Here is a 20,607-nt window from a genome sequence, read left to right on the forward strand (position 1 = left end):
AAGAGGAGAGCCCTGCTTGAGCCTCAGTTTTGGGTGCTGGAGGGAGGCAGGAACTAGGGGTTATTAATAGGCCTGGCTCGAGGGGCCCAGGGAGGGTGAATGTGATACAGACACCCAGCACGGTGGTTGGGAAGTACCTGACACCGGAAGGGGAGGGGGCCAGGAACAGAGGGGAGCGCCACCTCCCAAAATAGCCAGAGCGGAAGCCTATATAGGTGGCCATCCTCCCCCAGGCTCACTTCCTGACGGGACCTCCCACCGGCCCAACCTTTTGGTCCAGGTTCCAGCCCTCCACCCCACACCTGAGGTGAGTGGCAGCCACGGGGGCTGGATGAGGATGGAGGGGAGGAGAGGCGGGACGGCCAAATGTCCCCTTCCCTGCCAGAGACACAGGCTAGGCTGGTGACACAGGCTGAGAGGCAGGCAGCCATGAAGTTCAGGGTTGAGAGTACAATTCCTGGGGTTTCCATCCTAACTCGTGGTGTGACCTGAGGCAAATTCCTCCCACTGGCTAAGCCCACATTACAGAACAAGATGGGTGGAGTCAGACATCTGTGGACTCAGGTGAGGCGGCCCTTGCCTGGGCAGAGGACACAGGAGGAAGGGGTATGGAGGGCTGATGGGCTGACCTAAAGACATCATCTGATGCTCTGGCTGGGTGGACTACGGTGTCTAGTTAATGGGAAGCTTCTGCAGCAGGGAGAGTTGGAAGAAGCAGGGAGGGAAGGATGGGGCTGTTGAAGTCCAGCCTCTGCCACAGGGGTCAGTGTTCGGGGACTCTGCGGAAGCCGATCTGAGGCTGAGACACGTGGGACCTGATTGGTATGGTCCTGGGCACTGGCAGAGCCCCATGCAGTGGATCGCTGGACTTGACGTTAGTAGAGCCAGGGGTGGATCCCTCTGATCCACTGCCTTGCTGTGTGTTTTTATGCCACTCACTGACTCTCTCTGGCCTCAGTTTCCCCACTAGTATAGCATAAGGATCCCTCAGTTGGGGAAGCAGATTTGCCAACAAGGCCCCTGAAGTGAGCTGAGCCTGGGGCTTGAGATGACAACACAGAAGCCCAGCATCTCTAAGTTAAAAGGCCAGTCAGAGAAGAAGCAACAGGGGCAGCTGAGGGGTCCACGGATGGCTTCACACGGTGAGAGATCAGGACAGGAGCTGCAGCATCAGTGCCTTGGAGACCAGCTGGCGGGCTGTCCCCTGAAGGAGCTGACTCACAGAGAAGGGGGCCCACTGGAGCCAGCAGCATCCTAAGGTTCCCAGGAAGGGCAGCCGTCCAACACCAAGCTGAAGGAGATAGTGTCAACAGTGAGTGCCAGGGAACCTGAGCTACAGGGTAGCCGGGCTGCTGCTGCTGCTGCTGCTGCTGCTAAGTCGCTTTAGTCGTGTCCGACTCTGTGCGACCCCACAGATGGCAGCCCACCAGGCTCCCCCGTCCCTGGGATTCTCCAGGCAAGAACACTGGAGTGGGTTGCCATTTCCTTCTCCAATGCAGGAAAATGAAAAGTGAAAGTGAAGTTGCTCAGTCGTGTCTGACTCTTAGCGACCCCATGGACTGCAGCCTACCAGGCTCCTCCATCCATGGGATTTGCCAGGCAAGAGTACTGGAGTGGGGTACCATTGCCTTCTCCATAGCTCTCCCTAGCTCCTCCACCAAGGCACACTGTCTCAGCCCCGCCCACCTGCCCACACCTGAAGTCAGAGTGTTAAGAATCCACCACAAAGGACCACCCACATACCATCAACAAAGTGGAGGGAGACTGAGGCCCAGGGACGGCGAAGGTCACAACCCAAGGTGACATAGGGACTTACTGCAACCCCAGATCTTGAACCCAGGACTCTTGACTCCTTGTCCAGTGCTCTGCACACTTTAGAGACAGCTGGTTGCAGCCTGAACCCTCGGGGAACCCTGGGAAAGACAGCAAGATCAGGTAGTGTCATGTTTCCCAGAGATGAAGTTGGGGCCATAAAACCTGTGTCTCGGAAGTGTGGTCTGAGGGTGGCACCAGCTCCCCAAGCATGAGTCTTGAAAGTGCAGAGGGCAAGTACCTTCTGCCACCCTCCCCTCCCCCATACAGTTTATAGGGGCAGGAGGAGTCCAGACCCGCATGATACTTTGGCTCAGGAGACCAGGAAAGCAAGTAGTTCGTGGGGGATCCAAGAAGGGTTCTTTGAAAAGTCAGACTATGAAAAAAATAAAATCGGTTTCTGTATTCCGAGTCCCTGACCAGATGTGGGATGGGGCACCCGCAGAGGGCCCTAGCAGCACCGGCCTATCCCTGCCACCACCTCCCGGTGGGTCAGGTTTCCAGACCTCAGAGCTTAGATTTTGCAGCATAAATTTGCATCCAGGACAAACAGCGGAGGCAGAGGTAGGAGTGGAGAGAGAATGGGAGTGGGGCCAAGGGGCCCACGAGGATGTAGACCTGGCCCCTGTCGGTCCAGTATACTCCCCGAAAAGGCCGGACATCCTCGGAGGTGCGCAGATCCCAGACCCTGCGTCGCACCAGGCCGGCGCTTCCTGCTTGCCCTTGAGGGCAGGAAAACCCTTCAACTGGGAACGCGGGCTCCCTTTAAATTCCAGGGTTTGCCCCTTCCCCTGGAGCTCTGGCTGCAGCCCCTGGGGTCCCAAGGACCCCCGGCAGGGCGGGGCGGGAGCGGCGGCGGGACCGTGCGCCCGCCGGCTAGCCTGGTCAGCACAGATCGGCGGCTCCGCTGGACTGAGCCGCTGTGGCTGCGCGCCGAGCCCCGCGCCCCCTGGCTCTGCGCCAGGCCGGCGGGCGTGCGCCCGGCGCGCGGCACTGCAGCGCAGGTCATATGAGCAGAAATGATGAGAAAAGCACTTTTTAATCTTTTCGCACTTGCTCTGCCCGCTCAAACAGTTGCAGGATGTCGATGACAGACTTGCTCCACGCTGAGGACATCAAGAAGGCAGTGGGGGCCTTTACCGGTGAGCAGCGCGCTCCCCTCCGCATCCCTGTCCCCTCATCCATCTCCCTGGCCCCTGCACCCCCGTGGGTCCCGCGGCTGGCCAGTCTTCCCGGCGCTTCTATGCTCACGCTTCCGCCGGGCGCTAGCGGAGCGTGGAAGAGGGTCCACGGCACTACCCGAACTTGGCCCCGCCAGGACCTGGCTCAGACAGCGGGCTAGGAGGCCGGGCGCCCTGCCGGACAACCGAAACTCTGGGGCGCCAAAGGCTGGGTAACCGCGCTGCGAGGACTCAGGTCCCGGACCAAGGGCGAAGACCGGGGTGGAAAGCGGGACCTCTGGGTCCTTGTGAGCGCTCGGGGCTTTTCAAGGCACTTGGAGGGGCCATAGGTGCGCATGCTTCTCTCCCCGCGACCCCTTTCCGGAGAGGGCTCTTTTCACCTAGCTACTCCTTGCTGGTTTCCTGAATGTCCAAGCCCCTTCTCCGGGGCTCAGAGCCCACCCCGCTCAACGGATCTGCCAGGGAGCGAGATGACCTTCCCCAAGCTGGCGCTCTGCTCTGCTCAGCGCTGCGCAGAGCATCCTCCGCGCTTGCAACTTCCAGCCTCCTCAGGCACCGGGAGAGGGGAACGGATAGTCTCATGTCTCTGAGCTGCCCTGGACTTGGACGCTTAGCTGCTTAAGTTCCTCCTCCCTCCTGTCCCCAAGATGGGGAAACTGAGGGAGGCAGAGGGTAAGAAACTTGCTCAAGGTCACTTCGCAGGGCAGAAGGGGGATGAGCACGGGGGTCACCTCCAGGTGCTGTCCCCATCCCCCTCCATCTAGTGTCTGAGGTGGACAGAGCAACTTTCCTCCCCTCCAGCCAGGGAGGATACCTTGACTCTCCATGGGATTGCCCCTACACCACCCCACCACCCCCGACACACATGTTACTTGGTTTAAGGTCGTTTACTCTCCCAGGTTGTCCTTAAAAAAGAGCTCAGGGTACAGAATATTGAAGGGGGGCTCCCTTCCTTTCTGCTTGGCACTCCATCCCCTGGGCATGAAGCCTCCCTCCCAGAGCCCTGCGATAGCCCACCCACTTCTCCTTGACCCATCTTGTCCCTCTGAGAGGAAACCTAACTGGGAATTCTTGGGGAGACTTCCAGCACCCACCCCCACTCCCACCGGAATGGCTTTCTGCAGCAAAGCCAGGACTTCTGTGTCCTCACCCCGCTCCTCCTACTAGGTGACCTTGAGAGAAACTTGTCCTCTCCGTGTTGATTTTCTGGCCACACAATCCATGGCCAAGAAAAAGGTCGACCCTCCTCCCCAACAACAGACACACATCATATTCACTCTTCCTCCAATTCCCGTGCCCACCCCCACTCAGCCACCACCCAAAAGGCTTCATGGAAACTTCTCTGCCTTCAAATGCTACCCCTACCCTTAGCGAACGGTATAGTGGAAGGTGGAGGGAGTTGGGGAGCCAGGGAGATCCGGGTGCAATCCCCCCTCTGCCACCCCTGGCTGTGCAACCTTGGTCCAAACCCCCTTGCCTGGCCTGGACTCCCTCAGCCCTGCCACGGAGGTGTATCTCCTCCATCCCCCAGGACTGGCCCAGCTGTGACACCCCCATTCTCCCATCTTTTCCCAGGACCCTTCTCTGTCCTCATTTTAACACCCTCCTCTCCATCTCCCAATAGCTGTCGATTCCTTCGACCACAAAAAGTTCTTCCAGATGGTTGGCCTAAAGAAAAAGAGCCCGGAAGACGTGAAGAAGGTATTCCATATCCTGGATAAAGACAAGAGCGGCTTCATTGAGGAGGAGGAGCTGGGGTAAACTGAGGCCTGCAGGGACTATCTTCTGTGGCTCTGGGGGAGGAAGCAGGGTGGGGGTTGGGACACTTGCTTCCAAGTTCCTGTCTGTCTGCCCTGCTCTCTGCACCCGTCACAGAAAAGAACCATCTGCTGTTGCTTCTGGAAGAATAAAATCCTCTGCAGAAAGTGCAACTAACTAGGTTAAATTATAGCCACTTAATATTGCTAATGGAATGATGCTACTTAATAATTTAATACAAACTGAGAGGCACTTTTTCTCATTGCCTAACACCATAGCCAAGACAGAGAGCGCTCCCTTGAGTATTTCATTGATTTTCATTCCTCTAAAAGCCACTTTCCGCCATCCCGCAGACCCCTGCCCTTCTGTACCAGTATGGTTAGAATAGTTTCTGGGCATGTCATGGGGTGTGGAACCAGCTTTGAGGGGTCAAGAGTCCTGGGAGCAAGGCAGAGAAGGTTATGACTAGGAAAAGGCAAAATGACATCAGCAAAAATCCTCCCACCATAACCCCCTCAGCCACCTGGCCCACATCTGCCAATCCAGCTGTGCTTTATTTAACTCTCTGGCCAAGACTGCCTGGAATTTTGTCAGGAAGAGAAGGGGGAGGGTGTGGAGAGGGGCCTTCAAGTGGAGACTTCCCCATCCATCCTGTCTCTCCCCTAAACCATCTCACAAGGGTACCCTTTGTCTAGATCCTGTGCCTCTACCTTCCCATGCCCAATGTGTATGCGCACGCGCACACACATGCAAAGTCTGACTTCTATTTATCCTCCAGGCGTCACTTTCTCCAGGAAGCCTCCCCTGACTCTTCCCTCCCCCTCAGTGGGATGGATGCACCATTCAAGCAATCCCTTTCCACTTCCCACCATTGCATCCATCACACTGTGTGGCCTCTCTTGGAATACTTGACTTCCTCCCTATTTTTCAACTTGGCTTCCAAAAACCATCTCTATGCCCCCATTTCTAGCATGGTCCTGGCACAGAGAAGATACCCTGGTATTTGTTTTGTTGACTGAATAAATAAACAAATGCAGGTGCCCTAGCAGAAGTGAGGGCAACCCTTTGCTGAGGACAGCCTGTCCTTCCCTGCACACCCATCAGCGAAGCTCGGCCATGTTGGGGCTATCTGGCCCAGCATAATTGCATGCATGTTCCCTGCTCATCCTCCTCTTCAAGCCTCCTGCTTCCCCTGTGCAGACGCCAGCCCACCATCCACAAGGTGACCCTCATCTGATTCCCTCCCCCTTTTCTCCCTTTCCTCCTCCAGATTCATTCTGAAAGGCTTCTCCCCAGATGCCAGAGACCTGTCTGTTAAAGAAACCAAGACGCTGATGGCTGCTGGAGACAAAGATGGAGATGGCAAGATTGGGGCTGATGGTGAGTACCCGTGACCTGGGCACATCGTGGGTCTGGGATGTTTGGATGCCAAAAACTCAGAGCTATGTCCCTCCATCATGAGAAGGGGAGGGGGGAGTCCCGCAGTTCCCAAGATATGAAGAAAAACGGCAATCCATGTGGTCTAAGAGCTCTGTTGCGTAAGCCAGGCAAAGAAAAAATTGCTATTTTTTCTAGATTTGAATAACCCCCAAGGAATAGATCCTTTCTCTCTCTCTCTCTCTCTCTCTCTCTCTCTCTGCTGTGTAAGGAATCCAGGAGAATTGGGATATTTTCTGAACTTTGTCTGCACTTCTGCTTGGGTTCTGGTCGCAGCTCTGCCCAAATGGGCTCTGTGACCTTGGGCAGTCTCTCTCCTACTCTGGGCCTCAGCCTCCCATCTGTAACCCAAGGAGATGAGGCCAACTGATCCCCAAGGACCCTACTGGCTCTCACATTCTCAGATTCCAAGGATGGAAATTCTTTCTCTCCTCTCCTCAGCATCTTGTCTTGGGTATCCTGTAACTTCAAGTTTCAAAACCTGTTTTGGCTTCGCCCAGGTATACCATTCCAGCGCTGTAGGAGAGCCGGGGGGGGGGGGGGGGGGAGGGGAGGGAACCAGCCAGGGATCAGCTGGGAATTAGGAAAAGAAACATCCAGCCTGACCTTGCTTTTCGAGCTTTGCTTTCAGGACAGGCAAAGGGTTGGTGGTCCACCATCCCACACCCTTCTCCATTCAGATCTATCCAGCATTCACATCCCAGCATCTTTATCTTTTGTAGCATCACAACATCCTTAAGAATCATCTCCATTTTGCAAATGGGCAAACTGAGGTTGAAGGTGCTTGACCTGCTCGGTGTGGTAGGACGTAAGTGGGGAGTGAGGATTTAGAACCCAGCAGCTCTTTCCAACACGCTACACCACATCTGTGCCAGTCCTAATGATGGTCCCTTCTGCCAGTTTAAAAGGAAACTGTATTAAATGCTTAGGCTCTGGGCCCGTGCTGTCTGGGTTCAAATCCCAGCCCAGCCACTTTCTCACTGTGTGATTTGGGGCAATTCAAGTAACTTCTTAGGCCTCAGTTTTCTCGTCTCTGAACTAAGGATAATGATGCTTCCTATCTCATTGGATTGTCAGAGGATTACCTGTGTTAATGAGTGATGTGTATAGAACAGTGGCACCGAGAAGTGCTATATACATGCCTGTTTAATTTTTTTTAATAACAGCTAGGTTGCATTCATCCTTTTATACTCAGTGTCTAGCCCACACCCAGCCCACACTTAATACACATTTGTTGCTTGAGTATGAAATCCAGCCCCCTATGTTCTCCTTGCTCTCTGTTCTTTACCAGTTGTGACCTTGACCATCAGCTCTCCACACCTAGGTTCCTGCATCTGACAAATGGAGTGCACAGTTTTATCCTAAGACCTGCCTGGGCTCATTGTAAAAATTAAGTGGCCGGAGACACAAAATTGCCTTGGGAAAGGTACAAGGATTCTGAACATGGACATAGTTTATTAAAGTTTTATGCCAGAAATGAGAATGGAGCAACTCTAACAAGGTCAGAAGCAATGAGTCGCCTGGCCTCCCGTTGGCAGTTGCCCTTCCTGGGTCTGGGAAAGAGGGAGGTGGTTTTAAAGGAACCAGAGCAGAGGGTGCTGGAGGGAAATGGGTGGCTGGTTCAGGTGATTGCAGTGAATGGCACATCTCCCCACACCCCCATCCTCACCGGGTCACTTATCAGACAGTTCCACCCAGAACCTGGTTCCTGTCATGACCCCAAGCCAGGCCTTTGGACCTCCTTCCCATTTTTATTTGCAGCCAATATGCTACAGCTCAGAAGCCCTAGGCAGGGTCTTCATGGCTGGCTGCCCACAAGGAACCTACACAATGAAGAAAAACCAGGCCAGATCCTGGCCTCCCTCCTTTTCTTCCTCCCTCCTTCCCTGCCCAACTCAGATCTTAAAGCCCTAATTCAACTCTTCCATCAGACCAAAAAGATATTTACTAAGTAGCAAATATCTACAGTATCAGGCAGTGGAGGAGGCAAAGAGGAATTAGACCCACAACTTCCTGGCTGGGCACCTCTGAGCCCTGATTTCCTGACATGACAACACATAACTCACTGGGATTTTGTGAGGATTCTACGGCAGTGCGGCGTGCAGAGCACTGTAAGTGCTCAGTAAACAGCGGCTGTCATACTATTGCTATTCTATCTGCGCAATGCTCACAGCTCTATGATACAGACACAAACACAGGGTAAATACCAGGCAGAGGCCGGGAGGTGCATACGAGCTCTGCAAGAGGGAGACAGCGGGCACTGGTGCAGACGAGAGACCATGGGCAGGTCTGCCACAGGCCAAGGGGCAAGTGGAGGGAGGTCCAGGCGAGGGCTGGGTATCAGTCAGCAAAGGCACTAAGGCTGGGAGGTTTAGGGCACGTTTAGAAAGGGACTAGAAGCTGATTTGCTGAGGGTGGGAGGCAAGAGAGAATGATTACCAGGGTGAACGGTGTGTGTCCTGTCCGAAGCTGGACTCTGCACACACGTCACCTCACGTGACCTCGGGATGACAGAGGACACAGATGCAGATGCAGGAAGAGCGGCTCCAGGGCCCAAGGTGACACTGGGGCCAAACCCGGGTCTGTCTGCCAGCATAGTCCAGGCTCAGGCCAACCTGGTGAAAGTGTGGGAGTCAGGGCAGAACAGAAGAGAGGGGCGAGAGATGAAATGGGCAACAAGAACAGGTCACCCTGAGGTGGGGGGCCACATCTGGTACTCTGGAGATGAGAGGATGAAGACACGCATCCCCGCTTCTGCCCCCGTGCACCATACCGTTTCTGGAGGGCGACAGGAAGGATGGGTGTGATGGAGCCCAGTAAGCAGTGGGATGGAAGAAAGAGCCCTCCGTGGGCCCAGAATTTTCTATTTTAGGCTCTCTGCTTTGCTGCCTACTCCCTTTCAAGGCCAAAGAATCTAAGCCCTGTCCACCAACTGGAGGACGCCTTCAGCTCCCGGTGGGACTTGGGACAATTTATGGAACTTGTCCCTGACCCTCAGGTGCCTGCTCTTCACATTAGCAGTCAGATGACTGGCCAATCCTGGAGTCTCTTCAATCCCTGGGACTCCCCAGGTGCCCCAGTGCATACACCCCTAGACAGAGGGCCAGGTTGGCAGCTAGCTCAGCTGTGTGACCTTGAGTAGGAACAGCAGTGACATCTAAGTCCAATGTGCCCCCTTGTGCCACACACTGTGCTTAGCATTTTACTCATTTCATCTCCCCAGCTTCTTCTGAGGATACTACTCCTATACCCATTTTACAGATGAGGACACTGAGACTCAGAGAGGCTAAGCGTTTGCCTAGGAAGAGACAAGGTCAAGATCTGAGTTCAGGTCTGTCTGGATCCAAAGCAAGTGCTCTGGGCTGCCTGCTTCATCCATTCATTCATTCCAAGTCAAAAGGCATCTACCGTAGATGACTTTATTTTATTGACTTATTGCTTCTCTCTTCCTCTGGGATGGATGTCAGCTCCACAAAAGCAGGAACTTTGTTTGGTTCAACTCTGACCCCAACACCTAGAACAGAGCACATAGTAGGGGCAAAAGGAAAGTTCAATGAACGGGTGAATGAATGAATATGTGTCCAGCCTGGGGATACAATGACGAGGAAGTGTGGTGTATAGGGAGCTGTCCTCAGGCTAAGGGTGGAGACCCGTTTTTGGCTGCGGGCTTGCATGTAGCAGGTGCCTGGGGCTTCCAGAACCAGGGGTACTGCCTCCATCTCTAGCTGCTTGCCCTTCTGCAGGTGAGTGATATTTACCAGGTCCTTAAGGATCCCAGACTGATGAGAGTGGGTAGAAAGACAAAGTTCTAATTATAACCCTTTGCTTTCCTGTCTCTCAGGGAAAGAGATGGGAAAGTAAAGGAAGCTTCCTTACTTCCTGGAAGCTCAACGACTTTTATAGATGTGGTCAATTGATTCTCAACAGCCACCTTTGAAAGCCTGTTGCAGAGCTGGTAAAGGGGAGAGTTAAGGTAGGAAAGGAAGGAGAAGCTGACCAGAAGATGGAAGGTGCCCCCAAACCCAGGCATCAATAACAGGCAAGACTAGGAAGTGTCAGGTTCCTTCTCAAGTACTTGTCCTCCCCCACCGTGGGTCTCCAGCAGCACCCAGCCCACAACACAGATGGCTGGGCCCTGTCCTCAGGGTTTCTGCTTCCTTAGGTCCAGGGTAGAGCCCAAGCGTTTGCCTTTCTACTGAGTTCCCATGTGGTGTTCATGGTCCGGGGACCACACTCTGAATACCACTGTCTTATGATCATCCTAGAAAGTAGATGCCATCACTCTTCGGTTTACTGATGAGGAAACTGAGGCACTCAGTGGTTAAGGAGCATGCCCAGGCTCACTCAAAAGCAGAGTCAAAACTGAGACTCAGAGATCCCAGCAGGACCCTCTGCCACCCTGCATGTGTCCAGTCTGGGTTCTCTGTACCCAATTCCTGCCCGCATGGACGGGCAGGCTGATGAGAAGAGTGGGCACCATTCGTGGGCACTTCCTTCAGGTCTCACAACAGCATCCCAAGACGTGCTCTCACTGTACAGACAGGGAAGGGAAGGAGTACAAACCAAGGCCCAGGGAAGTGGGTGGCTTACCCAGGATCACACAGCTACTCAGGACTGGGGACCTGCTGCAAGCCTCTGCACTCTCACCAGCACTCCCCCGCCCCACACTGTAAACAGGAACTGCACACCCCATGTACACACACCCACACACAGCAATCCTAGTTAGTTGCCTGAAACCTGATCCCAGTGGCAGATCCCATTTCCTACGCCTCAGGCCTGGTCCAACTCAAGAGCCCATAGTTTGCTTTTTGCTTCCATGGCTGAGAAATTTAGTCACGATTGCCTGACCCTTGCAGTTGGTTCCATGTGCCTGAAGGCATTTGCCTTTTCTGCTTCCTTCTGGCAAAAATCTGTTCTCTTTTATCCTTAAGTAGCCTATTTAATGGGAGAAAGCAATGGCACCCCACTCCAGTACTCTTGCCTGGAAAATCCCATGGATGGAGGAGCCTGGTGGCCTGCAGTCCATGGGATCGTGAAGAGTCCGACACAACTGAGCGACTTCACTTTCACTTTTCACTCTCATGCATTGGAGAAGGAAATGGCAACCCACTCCAGTGTTCTTGCCTGGAGAATCCCAGGGACGGGAAGCCTGGTGGGCTGCTGTCTATGGGGTCGCACAGAGTCGGACACAACTAAAGCGACGTAGCAGCAGCAGCCTATTTAATGGAAGAAGGCAATGGCACCCTGCTCCAGTACTCTTGCCTGGAAAATACCATGGACGGAAGAGCCTGGTGGGCTGCAGTCCACGGGATGGTGAAGAATCAGACACGACTGACCGACTTCACTTTCACTTTTCACTCTCATGCATTGGAGAAGGAAATGGCAACCCACACCAGTGTTCTTGCCTGGAGAATCCCAGGGTAGGCTGCCATCTCTGGGGTTGCACAGAGTCAGACACGACTGAAGCAACTTAGCAACAGCAGCAGCCTATTTAATGTGGGAGGCAAGAGGGAAGGAGTAAGCCCTCAGGCTGAAACTTCTGAAGTCAGGGAGAAAACACAACCTGTAGAGTGCGGGTTATCGGCAGTGTGAATAGTCAAACCTTCTCCCCTCTCTGGGCATCCATGTCCTCATCCCAAAGTGGGGATAAAAATAACCACTTTCAAAAACCGTTGCGAGAGTTAAGTGAGTACTCTGGAAATGATTCTTTTCTTCTTGTTTCATGTGCTTTTTCTTGTGAGTGCTAAGTCGTTTCAGTCGTGTCCGACTCTGTGTGACCCCATGGACTGTAGCCCACCAGGCTCCTATGTCCATGGGATTCTCCAGGCAAGAATACTGGAGTGGGTCACCATTCCCTCCTCCAGAGGATCTTCCCAACCCAGGGATCAAACCTGCAACTCTTATAAGCTACCTCAAAATCCTTTGCAAATAGTGGACTGCCCACCCTCAAAGGAAATGAAACCGAGTCTAAGACGGGAAGATAGTGAGAAGGACAAAAGGAGAGTCCTGCCCGCCTCCCTGTAATTCCAGCCCTCCAGCCCCTATGGGGTTTGATTTCCAAGGCAGGCAGGAGGTGCACACCAGGGCCAATCTGCAGCCTTGATGGCAGAGCCCTGAGGCGTGCAGTGTTTTGTCCTATTTCATTGCCTCCTCATCCGGGCTCAATACAGTCTAGGGGACGGAGTCTGTGATCCCCAGTGAGAGATGTGAAAACAGGCCCCGCAGATGTGAAGTGTCAAAGTCACACAGCAAGCCCTTGGCCAAATGGAACCTGGGTGTCCTGACTCTGCCACTCCCTCCAACAGGCTGAGCTGGGACATTTGAGTTATAAATGGTTTCTGTGCTTAGCAAGATGCTTGCTTTTATTCCCATGTGGACTCTTCCTAACTCCCAGCCTTATGCTGCACTAGATAAGATTTAGCCAAGGGAGGGCAGGCAGCACTTCTTATATAACCACCCTCCTGCCAAAAGAAACAGCAGCGAGGGGAGAAAGAAAGATGTCCCCTCTTCTGGCCCTGGAGGTTACAGCTTAATTCAGCACCCAGGGCCTTTCAGTTCCAACCTCTGAGGAAGAGACGCATCCTGCCATGAGCCAGGCCTGAGTTATAATCTTCCTGGCTGAGTGACGCTTGGCCTCAGTTTCCCTGTAAGTAAAATGGGAATAAGAAGGCTGGTGATTATGAAGTGGGATGGCTCCTAGGGTGGTGCCTGACTCAGAGGGCACCCCCAGCACTCTTCACCGACTCTTCACTGCCTTCTGCCTTGACCTCGAATGACCCAGCCTCCCCATCCTCTGGGGTGGGAAAGTGATCCCTGTTTGCAATACAGATTTATAAGAAACCCAGCCCAGGAGCTATTTAGAGGCGAGGTGATAAACCAGAGGCCTGCCTTCATCCTGCTCCTCACAACAGAGGGGAGGAAAGCGTCTTCCAGGCGCTGACTCAAAGTTTGTCTCACTTTCCCCCTCAGGCTATCAGCTGGTGCTGAGCTCACCTGTCAATAGCTTCTAATTTTGTCCAACCCCCACAGCGCAGGGACCTGGGACAGACCTAATTAGGCTAATTTCAGTTTCAGAAGGGAAAGGAGAGGACTGAACCTGCCCATCCTCTGACCCTTTGCCTGCTCCCGCCCATCCTCTGACCCTTTGCCTGCTTCCTCCTCTGCTCACCCCCCACCTTTCCTTTCTCCCTGATCAGATGATGAGGACACCAGCCAGGTGGCCCCCAGGGGCCTCAGGTGAGGTTTCCTTGGCGAAGGTAGGGATGTACTTGAATTCCTCTGGGAAGAAGGGCTCTGAATGTCCCCCCGCCCAAGAACCACTGTACCTCGTGTAGTCCTCACTGTCACCCTACGAGGAGATACTCTCCTTGTCCCCATTTTACAGATGCGGAAACTGAGGGGCAGAGAATGAGTGTGGACAGGCACATGAGGGATGGGACCCTAACTCGGATGGGATAGACAGTGTCAGAAACATGCATCACATCAGTGATTTGCTCTTTGGGCTTCCTGTGTCTTCTGTCTGTTTCCATCTTCCTATCTTAGTCTCAGGATTTTTGTGATTACAGTTGTTATTTCAAAGCCCCAACCTGTCCCAGTGGTGCTGAGGAGATCCAAGGAACTAACATTTATTTATACACCATCTCCTATATGCCAGGCATCTATCTGTATTTTCTCATCGGGTCTTCCCAAGAGCTGTGCAAGTAGACGTTATCATACCCATTGTACACATGAGAAAACTGAGGCTCGGAGAGGTAAGGTAGTGACCTACGGCCACCCAGCCCAGGCAGGATGCGATGGAGCAAGATTCAGACCCAGCTTCCAGGATTGTTGGAAGGTTGTCAGCAGGTGCCAGACGGGACAGGAAATGGCAGGGGCGGGGAGGGGGGGGCAAGAAATAAAGGTGATGGGGCCATCTGTGGTGTCACCCACCCCCCCAACACCCCCTTGCAGGCAGCAGCCAGGCATTTCATGGGTTTGGTGTTTGTTTTTTTTTTTACGTTTTTTTTTTAATTAAGTATTTTATTTTATTTTTTAACTTTACAATATTGTATTGGTTTAGCCATATATCAAAATGAATCCGCCACAGGTATATACATGTGTTCCCCATCCTGAACCCTCCTCCCTCCTCCCTCCCCATACCATCCCTCTGGGTCGTCCCAGTGCACCAGCCCCAAGCATCCAGTATCGTGCATCGAACCTGGACTGGCGACTCGTTTCATATATGATATTATGCATGTTTCAATGCCATTATCCCAAATCATCCCACCCTCTCCCTCTCCCACAGAGTCCTGGAGCCATAGAAGGATCCTTTTCTTTTTCCCCTCGGGGTATGTGGGATCTTTGTTCCCCAACCAGGGATCGAACCAGCACCCCCTGCATTGGAAACCTGGAGTCTTAACCACTGGACCATCAGGGAAGTTCTTGAGCTATAGAAGCATCTTGATAATAACAGCTACCAAATGCTGCGTGCTAGCTACAGATCAAGCCAGTGATAAGGGCTTTAGAGCTGCTTCCTCTGAACAGCCCAAGGAGCCACACTTTACAGATGAGGAAACTGAGGCACAGTGAGGTGAAGCACCTTGTCCCAGGTCACAGAAGCAAGAAATGGAAGTTGAGGGTTGACTTCCAGCTCCTGTGCTCAACACTCCGGAGGGGAGCTAGAAAGGTGTCTTCTAGACCCAAGGCTGCACAAATAAGAAAACCCAGACCTGGCAGGGTGAGGTGTCTGTCCAGGGACATGAGTAAAGGCAGAACCAAGACCAGATCCCCGTCCTCTGATGTCCATCCCCCATGCCAGCCTCCTACGGCCAAATCACTTGACCTGGACTTTACAGTCTTTGTAGGTTTGCTTGTTAGTTTTTTTCTCAGGAGAGACCTAGACGTTTTAGAGGAGACATTTTGGTAGGAGGGCTTTTAGTTAATTGGCTGGTTCCTAAGAGCTCTGCCCTGAGAGAGGCACAAAAGGAACAGAAGCGGTGACCCCTGCCCTCGATTTGTCTCCCAAGTGCCCTGCCGCCGGATCTGGGAGGACAAAATTAGAATCCTGTGTTTTCTGCAAAAAGCCAGGGCATGTACTATTGTGACACCCTGACTGCTTCATGGGGGATCCCAGAGGTCTGTTTTTAGAGGCTTTTGAAAACCTCACAGGTCGAAAACACCTCCATAGCTTCAGAATGTCAGAAATTCTACTGCTGGAGGGTCCCATGGTCGGTGTCCCCTGGTCTCCTTCACGCTGACTGCCCCAAATGCCATCTGGTGTGAACGTAATAGTCAGGCTCTTTGCTGAGGAGCAGCCAAGAACCTGTCATTTCTAGGGTAAAGGTTGGGGGTGGCGTAGATGGAGGTCAGAAAATGGAAAGGACCAATTATCCCTCTTGACAATTACCCCATGAGCAGGTGATGGTAGACAGACTCATGTCTCCTTTATCCCAAAACAGAACAACTCAGTGCCCAAGGACAGGCTATGCGGGCTCCAGCCAGTTTTTCAGATCAAATGGCAGGTTGAAGCTAGAGAGATTTCATGCTTCCATCCGACGTGAGATACTAGCCTTCTCAGGAGCGGCCTCTCTACCTTCATGTAGGGGCTGTTCTGAGACCACAGCCAAATCCCTGCTCCTGTCCCTTCTATGCTGCGTGACCTTGACACTTGACCTCTCCAGGCCTCCACTTCCCCATCTATGAAATGGGAATCATCCCACTCGCCTCCTGGGGCTGTCGTGAGAATTATATGCAGAAAGTCAGTACTTGCTGAACACCTAAGGAGGACTCATGAGCCATGCCATCCATTCATCCATCTGTTCACCCATTTGGCATTTGTTTACAGGCATCTGCTGGGGGCCAGGTCTGTTCTGTTGCCTAAGAGTTGTGAGCAAGAGAGACAGTGCCCCCTGACCCCTGGGGGTTTACAGTGTGGTAGGGGGAGACTGAAAGAAATAAGCAATTACATGAGTAAGATAATTTCAGAGAGTGATAAGTACCATGAAGTAAATAAAAAACCGCTAATATGACAGTCATGGGGTGGCGATATTTGAGCTGGCGCCTGGGTCACTCTAGACCCAGGTCAAAGTAGGTCGGAAACCTCCAGGGTAAAGAGGGAAGTTTGAATCATGTCCTCTGTGCGATCTTGGTCATGCAACTGGACTGCGGCCTCAGTTTCCCCCCTTATAAAATGCAGACAAAAGCCTCTCTCCCATGGAGGAAGTGAGAACTTAATGAGATGATAAATGCAAAAATGCTTCCCATGGAGACAATAAAAATAAGAATTTTTAAATTCTATAAAAATGGGCAATATTAATCAAAGTACTAATGGTAAAAGATATCTTGGGGCTTCCCTAGTGGTCCAGTGGTTAAGACACCTGCACAGGGAGCACAGGTTCAATCCCTGGTCAGGGAACTAAAATCCCACAGGTCTCATTGTGAAGCCAAAAAAAAAAAAAACATTTCAAAAGAACCACCTGCCTTAGTGGGGTGCTGTAGGTTCAGAGGAGCGTCTGGTGAGAAAGCAGATGCTTTGATGCCTGGACTGTGGGAGGAATTTTTAGTGTTTGATGATGGGTTCCATTCCTGACATTCACTGTGATGCCTTAGCCCACCACCCCGAGGGTTTTCAGGACGAGCAGGAGAACTCTCCCCTCTCTCACCTGAATTTGATCCCCAGGCCCCCACCTCCAGGCCACCTGACTTTCCTGGCCTCAGGGACTAGCTGGGGACAGGAGAGGGTGGTGTCCACCTCCCAGGTCAAATCCCAAAAGGATGAGGAGCCCTCCACCTGGCAGGGTCAATGGCAGGTCACTTCCATGATGATCCCATGTGTTGTTTAGGTGGTTTTGTTTCTTCACTTGGTGATTTTTTAAATCCTTCTAACTTTGTAGGTCCAACAATAGCCCAGCATCCCCACTGATAACATTTTACATAACCATGTGCATTGAAGAAATTACCCTGGGAAGTTTTCACAGTATGTATCATACCAAGCCTAGGGAGGACAGGACGAACCTCAGGGGAGCCCGAGATACCTCTTGTGGCCTTTGTGAAGCCACTTCACATTCAGTTTTTGTTCGTCTCTGACTAGGAATTGTTACTGCCCTCTCCCTTCACTCCAGGGCCAGATTGGGGAGTGGACGCCCAGCAAACAGGGCTGGACTGAGCCTCAAAGTCTAGTTCTCAGTCCCCACCTGTGCTGTCCCCACATCACACCTGCGTTTCCAGAGGTGACAGGGCCTTACCTGAGGGTCCCCCAGTGTCTGGCAGGCTGGGGACATGGCATCTCAGAGACACATATTGGAGAGGGTGGCCCACTCCTTCTGTCTTCTCTCATTTCTTGGAGAGAAAAACAACAGGGAAGACTCTCCTAAAGTAAATCTTCCAAATAAAGGTCTCAGAAGACCTGACTGCTGAGCAGAAACCCTGCTGACCAGCACACAAGGACCCCACAGTTGAGAATACGTGGAGCGGGGAGGGTAGAGGAGCTGCCAGAAGGGGCTGAGGCCTCCTGTGCACCAGCACCTCTCTTCTGACGGCCCTGAGTCAGAAGCAGAGCTGTCTTTTACAGAGGATGCTAGTGGGGCTCAGAGAGGCTCAGCGCCTTGTCTAAGGTCACACAGCCCACAAAGGGAGGAGCCAGATTCGAGGGCCCAGGCCTCTCCAGCTGAGCTTGTCTTACATGCAAGAGGCCAGCCGAGCATGACTACTGAGTCTTCCCCAAATACACACCGTTGCTTCCTGCCCTCTGAGACTGGACCCCTCCCTCTGCTTTCTCCTATGGGAATCCTGCATCTGCCTATATGCCTATATCAAAAGCCACCTTTTCTCTGAGGGTTTTGTTGATGCCTTAAATAGAAGGCACCTCTTCTTGCTGGGAACACAGAGTCTCTGTGCCTCTCCCATCTTTTCACAAACACATGTGGTCCCCTCGGTGTCAGATGCAGAGCCAAGAAGTGGACGGAGGAAACAAAGCCTGAGAGGGTCCAATGCTGGAAGCAGACAGCAAGTGAATAAGCAAGAATAGACTCAGAAGTATTCCGAGAGTGGTGACTGCCGTGAAGCTAATAAATAAATGGTGATAGCAAAGAGGGTCTCAGTAGGGGTGGGTCACTGCTTGTACCAGAAGGGTCAGAGAAGGCCCCTTGAGAGGTGACATTTGAGCTGAGACCAGGTGAGTGAGAAGGAGTCAGCCGTGAGGCAGCCTGGAGAATGTACCAGGCAACGAGAATGGCAGGTGCAAAGATCCTGGGGTGTGAATGCCCTCAGTACGCTTGAGATTCAGAGAAAAGGCCAGCAGCACAGAGCACTTCCTGGTAGCATCTTCTTCCAGAAACTCCTATGGTGTGGGGACCATCTTGGACTCCCCTGCATCTCCCCTCACCTGGTTGCCCCATCCCTTGTTCATTTTAATGGAGTTGGAGTCACTAGAAAGATGTCTGATTGCCCCCTGGTGCCAACACTGGTCTCTCTCTGACATCCTTAATATTAGGGCAAAGCAGGGCCAATGTACACGGCTGGGGAAGGGGGTGACCACCGTGGACTGGCAGGCAAGCCCACATGGAGGGGTCTGGATCCCAGAGCTTGAATCCTCAGCCAATTATTACCTGAAGTCACTGAAAAGTCACTTCTGCTCTCTGGTCCTCAGTTTGCCTCTCTGTAAAATGGGGATAATAACTCCCAGTTCCCTAGTGTTTGTGATGATTAAATGAGGAGCTGTGTGAGATAGGGGCTTCCCAGGTGGCGCTAGTGGTTAAGAACCCGCCTGCCAGTGCAGGAGACATAAGAGATGCAGGTTTGATCCTGGGTCAGGAAGATCCCCTGGAAGAGGGCATGGCAACCCACTCCAACATTCTTGCCTGGAGTATCCCAGAGGAGTCTGGCAGGCTACAGTCCATGGGGTTGTAAAGAGTGGAACATGATGGGAGCAACTTAGCATGCGTGCTTGTGAGACAGAGCCCAGCTCATTCTGAGCACCGCGACACACTCACCCCTCTGAGCTGTGTACAGAAGTCACATGGTCGGTCTCCTCCAGAGCCTGGCTCGGTTCCCCAGAGGAGAAGGAGCACACAGCTGTTTCTGAACTTGGCTGTTCACCAGAATCACCTTTTGACAAATAAAATAATTCATCCCTCCCCAGACCTTCTGAGTCAAAAATTCTGTAGCAAGGGCTTGGGACTCTGTGTATTCTCAAGATTCTGCTGGTGACCCTCATGGGTTAAACCAAGGGGCTAAGAAAGAGCTCAGAAGAGAAGCTAAAAACCAAGCGCTAAAAGAAAGAGATGTGAAGCCTGGCTGTGCTTCTTCCTAGCTGTGTGACCTCATAGAGCTTGTTGGACTCTGAGCCTCTGTTTCCTCTCTGTAGAATGGGAATAATGATAAAATGCACATCATGGGATTTTTGTCAGTTAAATACGATGTTGTATATAAAGCACTTAGAAAACTGACTGGTATGTGATAAACATTCAGAAAACTATCATGGCTGTTTGTGGGTGACATGACATCATGACACAAAAAATATGGTGGGTGCATCATTTCCCATCTCACCTCATTCATTCACTCATTCATTCATCATCCCCATGCTCACTCCCTCCATCACTCTAGCTCTTTCTTCTGCAGCATATTTGAGAATCAAGAAAAAAACACCATGCAGTGGAGCTGAGGGTGGGGGAGGTGTCTCCCTGCAGTCAGGTCCCAGCCAGTGTCCCAGGCCACGGTTCCCCTCTGACTCACCTCTGTCATTTTCTTTTGCAGAATTTTCCACTCTGGTGGCTGAAAGCTAAGAGGCTCTGACTGCCCAGATCTGGCTCCTCTCTGCCCTGAACACCCGATCTCAGCCCCTCTCGCTGCCCTCCTGCCTTTCTGTTCAGTTTGTTTATGTTGTTTTTTACTTCCCCATTCCCTGTGGCCCTCTCATGACACCAATCTTCTGGAAAATGACAGAGAAACAATAAAGGCTGTACCAATCAGATTCTGCTGCTGAAGGAGCAAGGTCTGGTAGGGCGTGGATCCTCTTTTGACTTTCCAGGTGGGGGTGGGGCAGGATATAGACAGAAAAGATGAAATGGAAGGGAAATTTACTGAGACCCTCCTCTGCCTTTGGTACATGGCTTGCCCATTCATCGCTGAAACCATCCATCAAGTAATTGATGAAATTCCCATTTTACAGATGTGGAAACTAAGTCTTGGAGAGGAAAGTGATGTGTCTAAATCCACAGCTAGGACTTGTGGATGGATGGATGGATGGACAGATGGATGCTCATTATGACATTTTTGGTTACAAATGATAGAAACCCAACTCAAAGTGATGCAAGCAAAAAAGGAAGAGAAAACAAAGACTTGGTTATGTTCCTGAATAGTTCAGGGGCACACTTGCAGGAACAGCTGAATCAAGGAACTCAAGTGATTTCATCACAATTCATTCCTTCTTCCCCCATCTCTG

General features: G+C 52.2%; 1 protein-coding gene across 2 annotated transcripts; it reads left to right on the top strand.

The window, feature by feature from the left end:
* The first annotated feature begins 257 nt into the window (after window positions 1–257).
* Window positions 258–20,124, top strand: PVALB (parvalbumin). 2 transcript variants are annotated; one of them, XM_055566186.1, is made up of 5 exons: window positions 258–307; window positions 2,887–2,954; window positions 4,618–4,750; window positions 6,022–6,131; window positions 19,920–20,124. In XM_055566186.1, exons 2-5 carry the CDS (start codon window positions 2,894–2,896, stop codon window positions 19,946–19,948), a joined length of 333 nt encoding a protein of 110 aa, XP_055422161.1. In that variant the 5' UTR covers window positions 258–307; window positions 2,887–2,893; the 3' UTR covers window positions 19,949–20,124. The 2 variants fall into 2 exon arrangements, with proteins under 2 accessions (XP_055422161.1, XP_055422160.1); XM_055566185.1 differs by lacking the exon at window positions 258–307 and adding an exon at window positions 2,370–2,482.
* Window positions 20,125–20,607: the final 483 nt, after the last annotated feature.

The sequence above is a fragment of the Bubalus kerabau genome, chromosome 1 (assembly GCF_029407905.1).
Source record: "Bubalus kerabau isolate K-KA32 ecotype Philippines breed swamp buffalo chromosome 1, PCC_UOA_SB_1v2, whole genome shotgun sequence".
Lineage (NCBI taxonomy): Eukaryota > Metazoa > Chordata > Mammalia > Artiodactyla > Bovidae > Bubalus > Bubalus kerabau.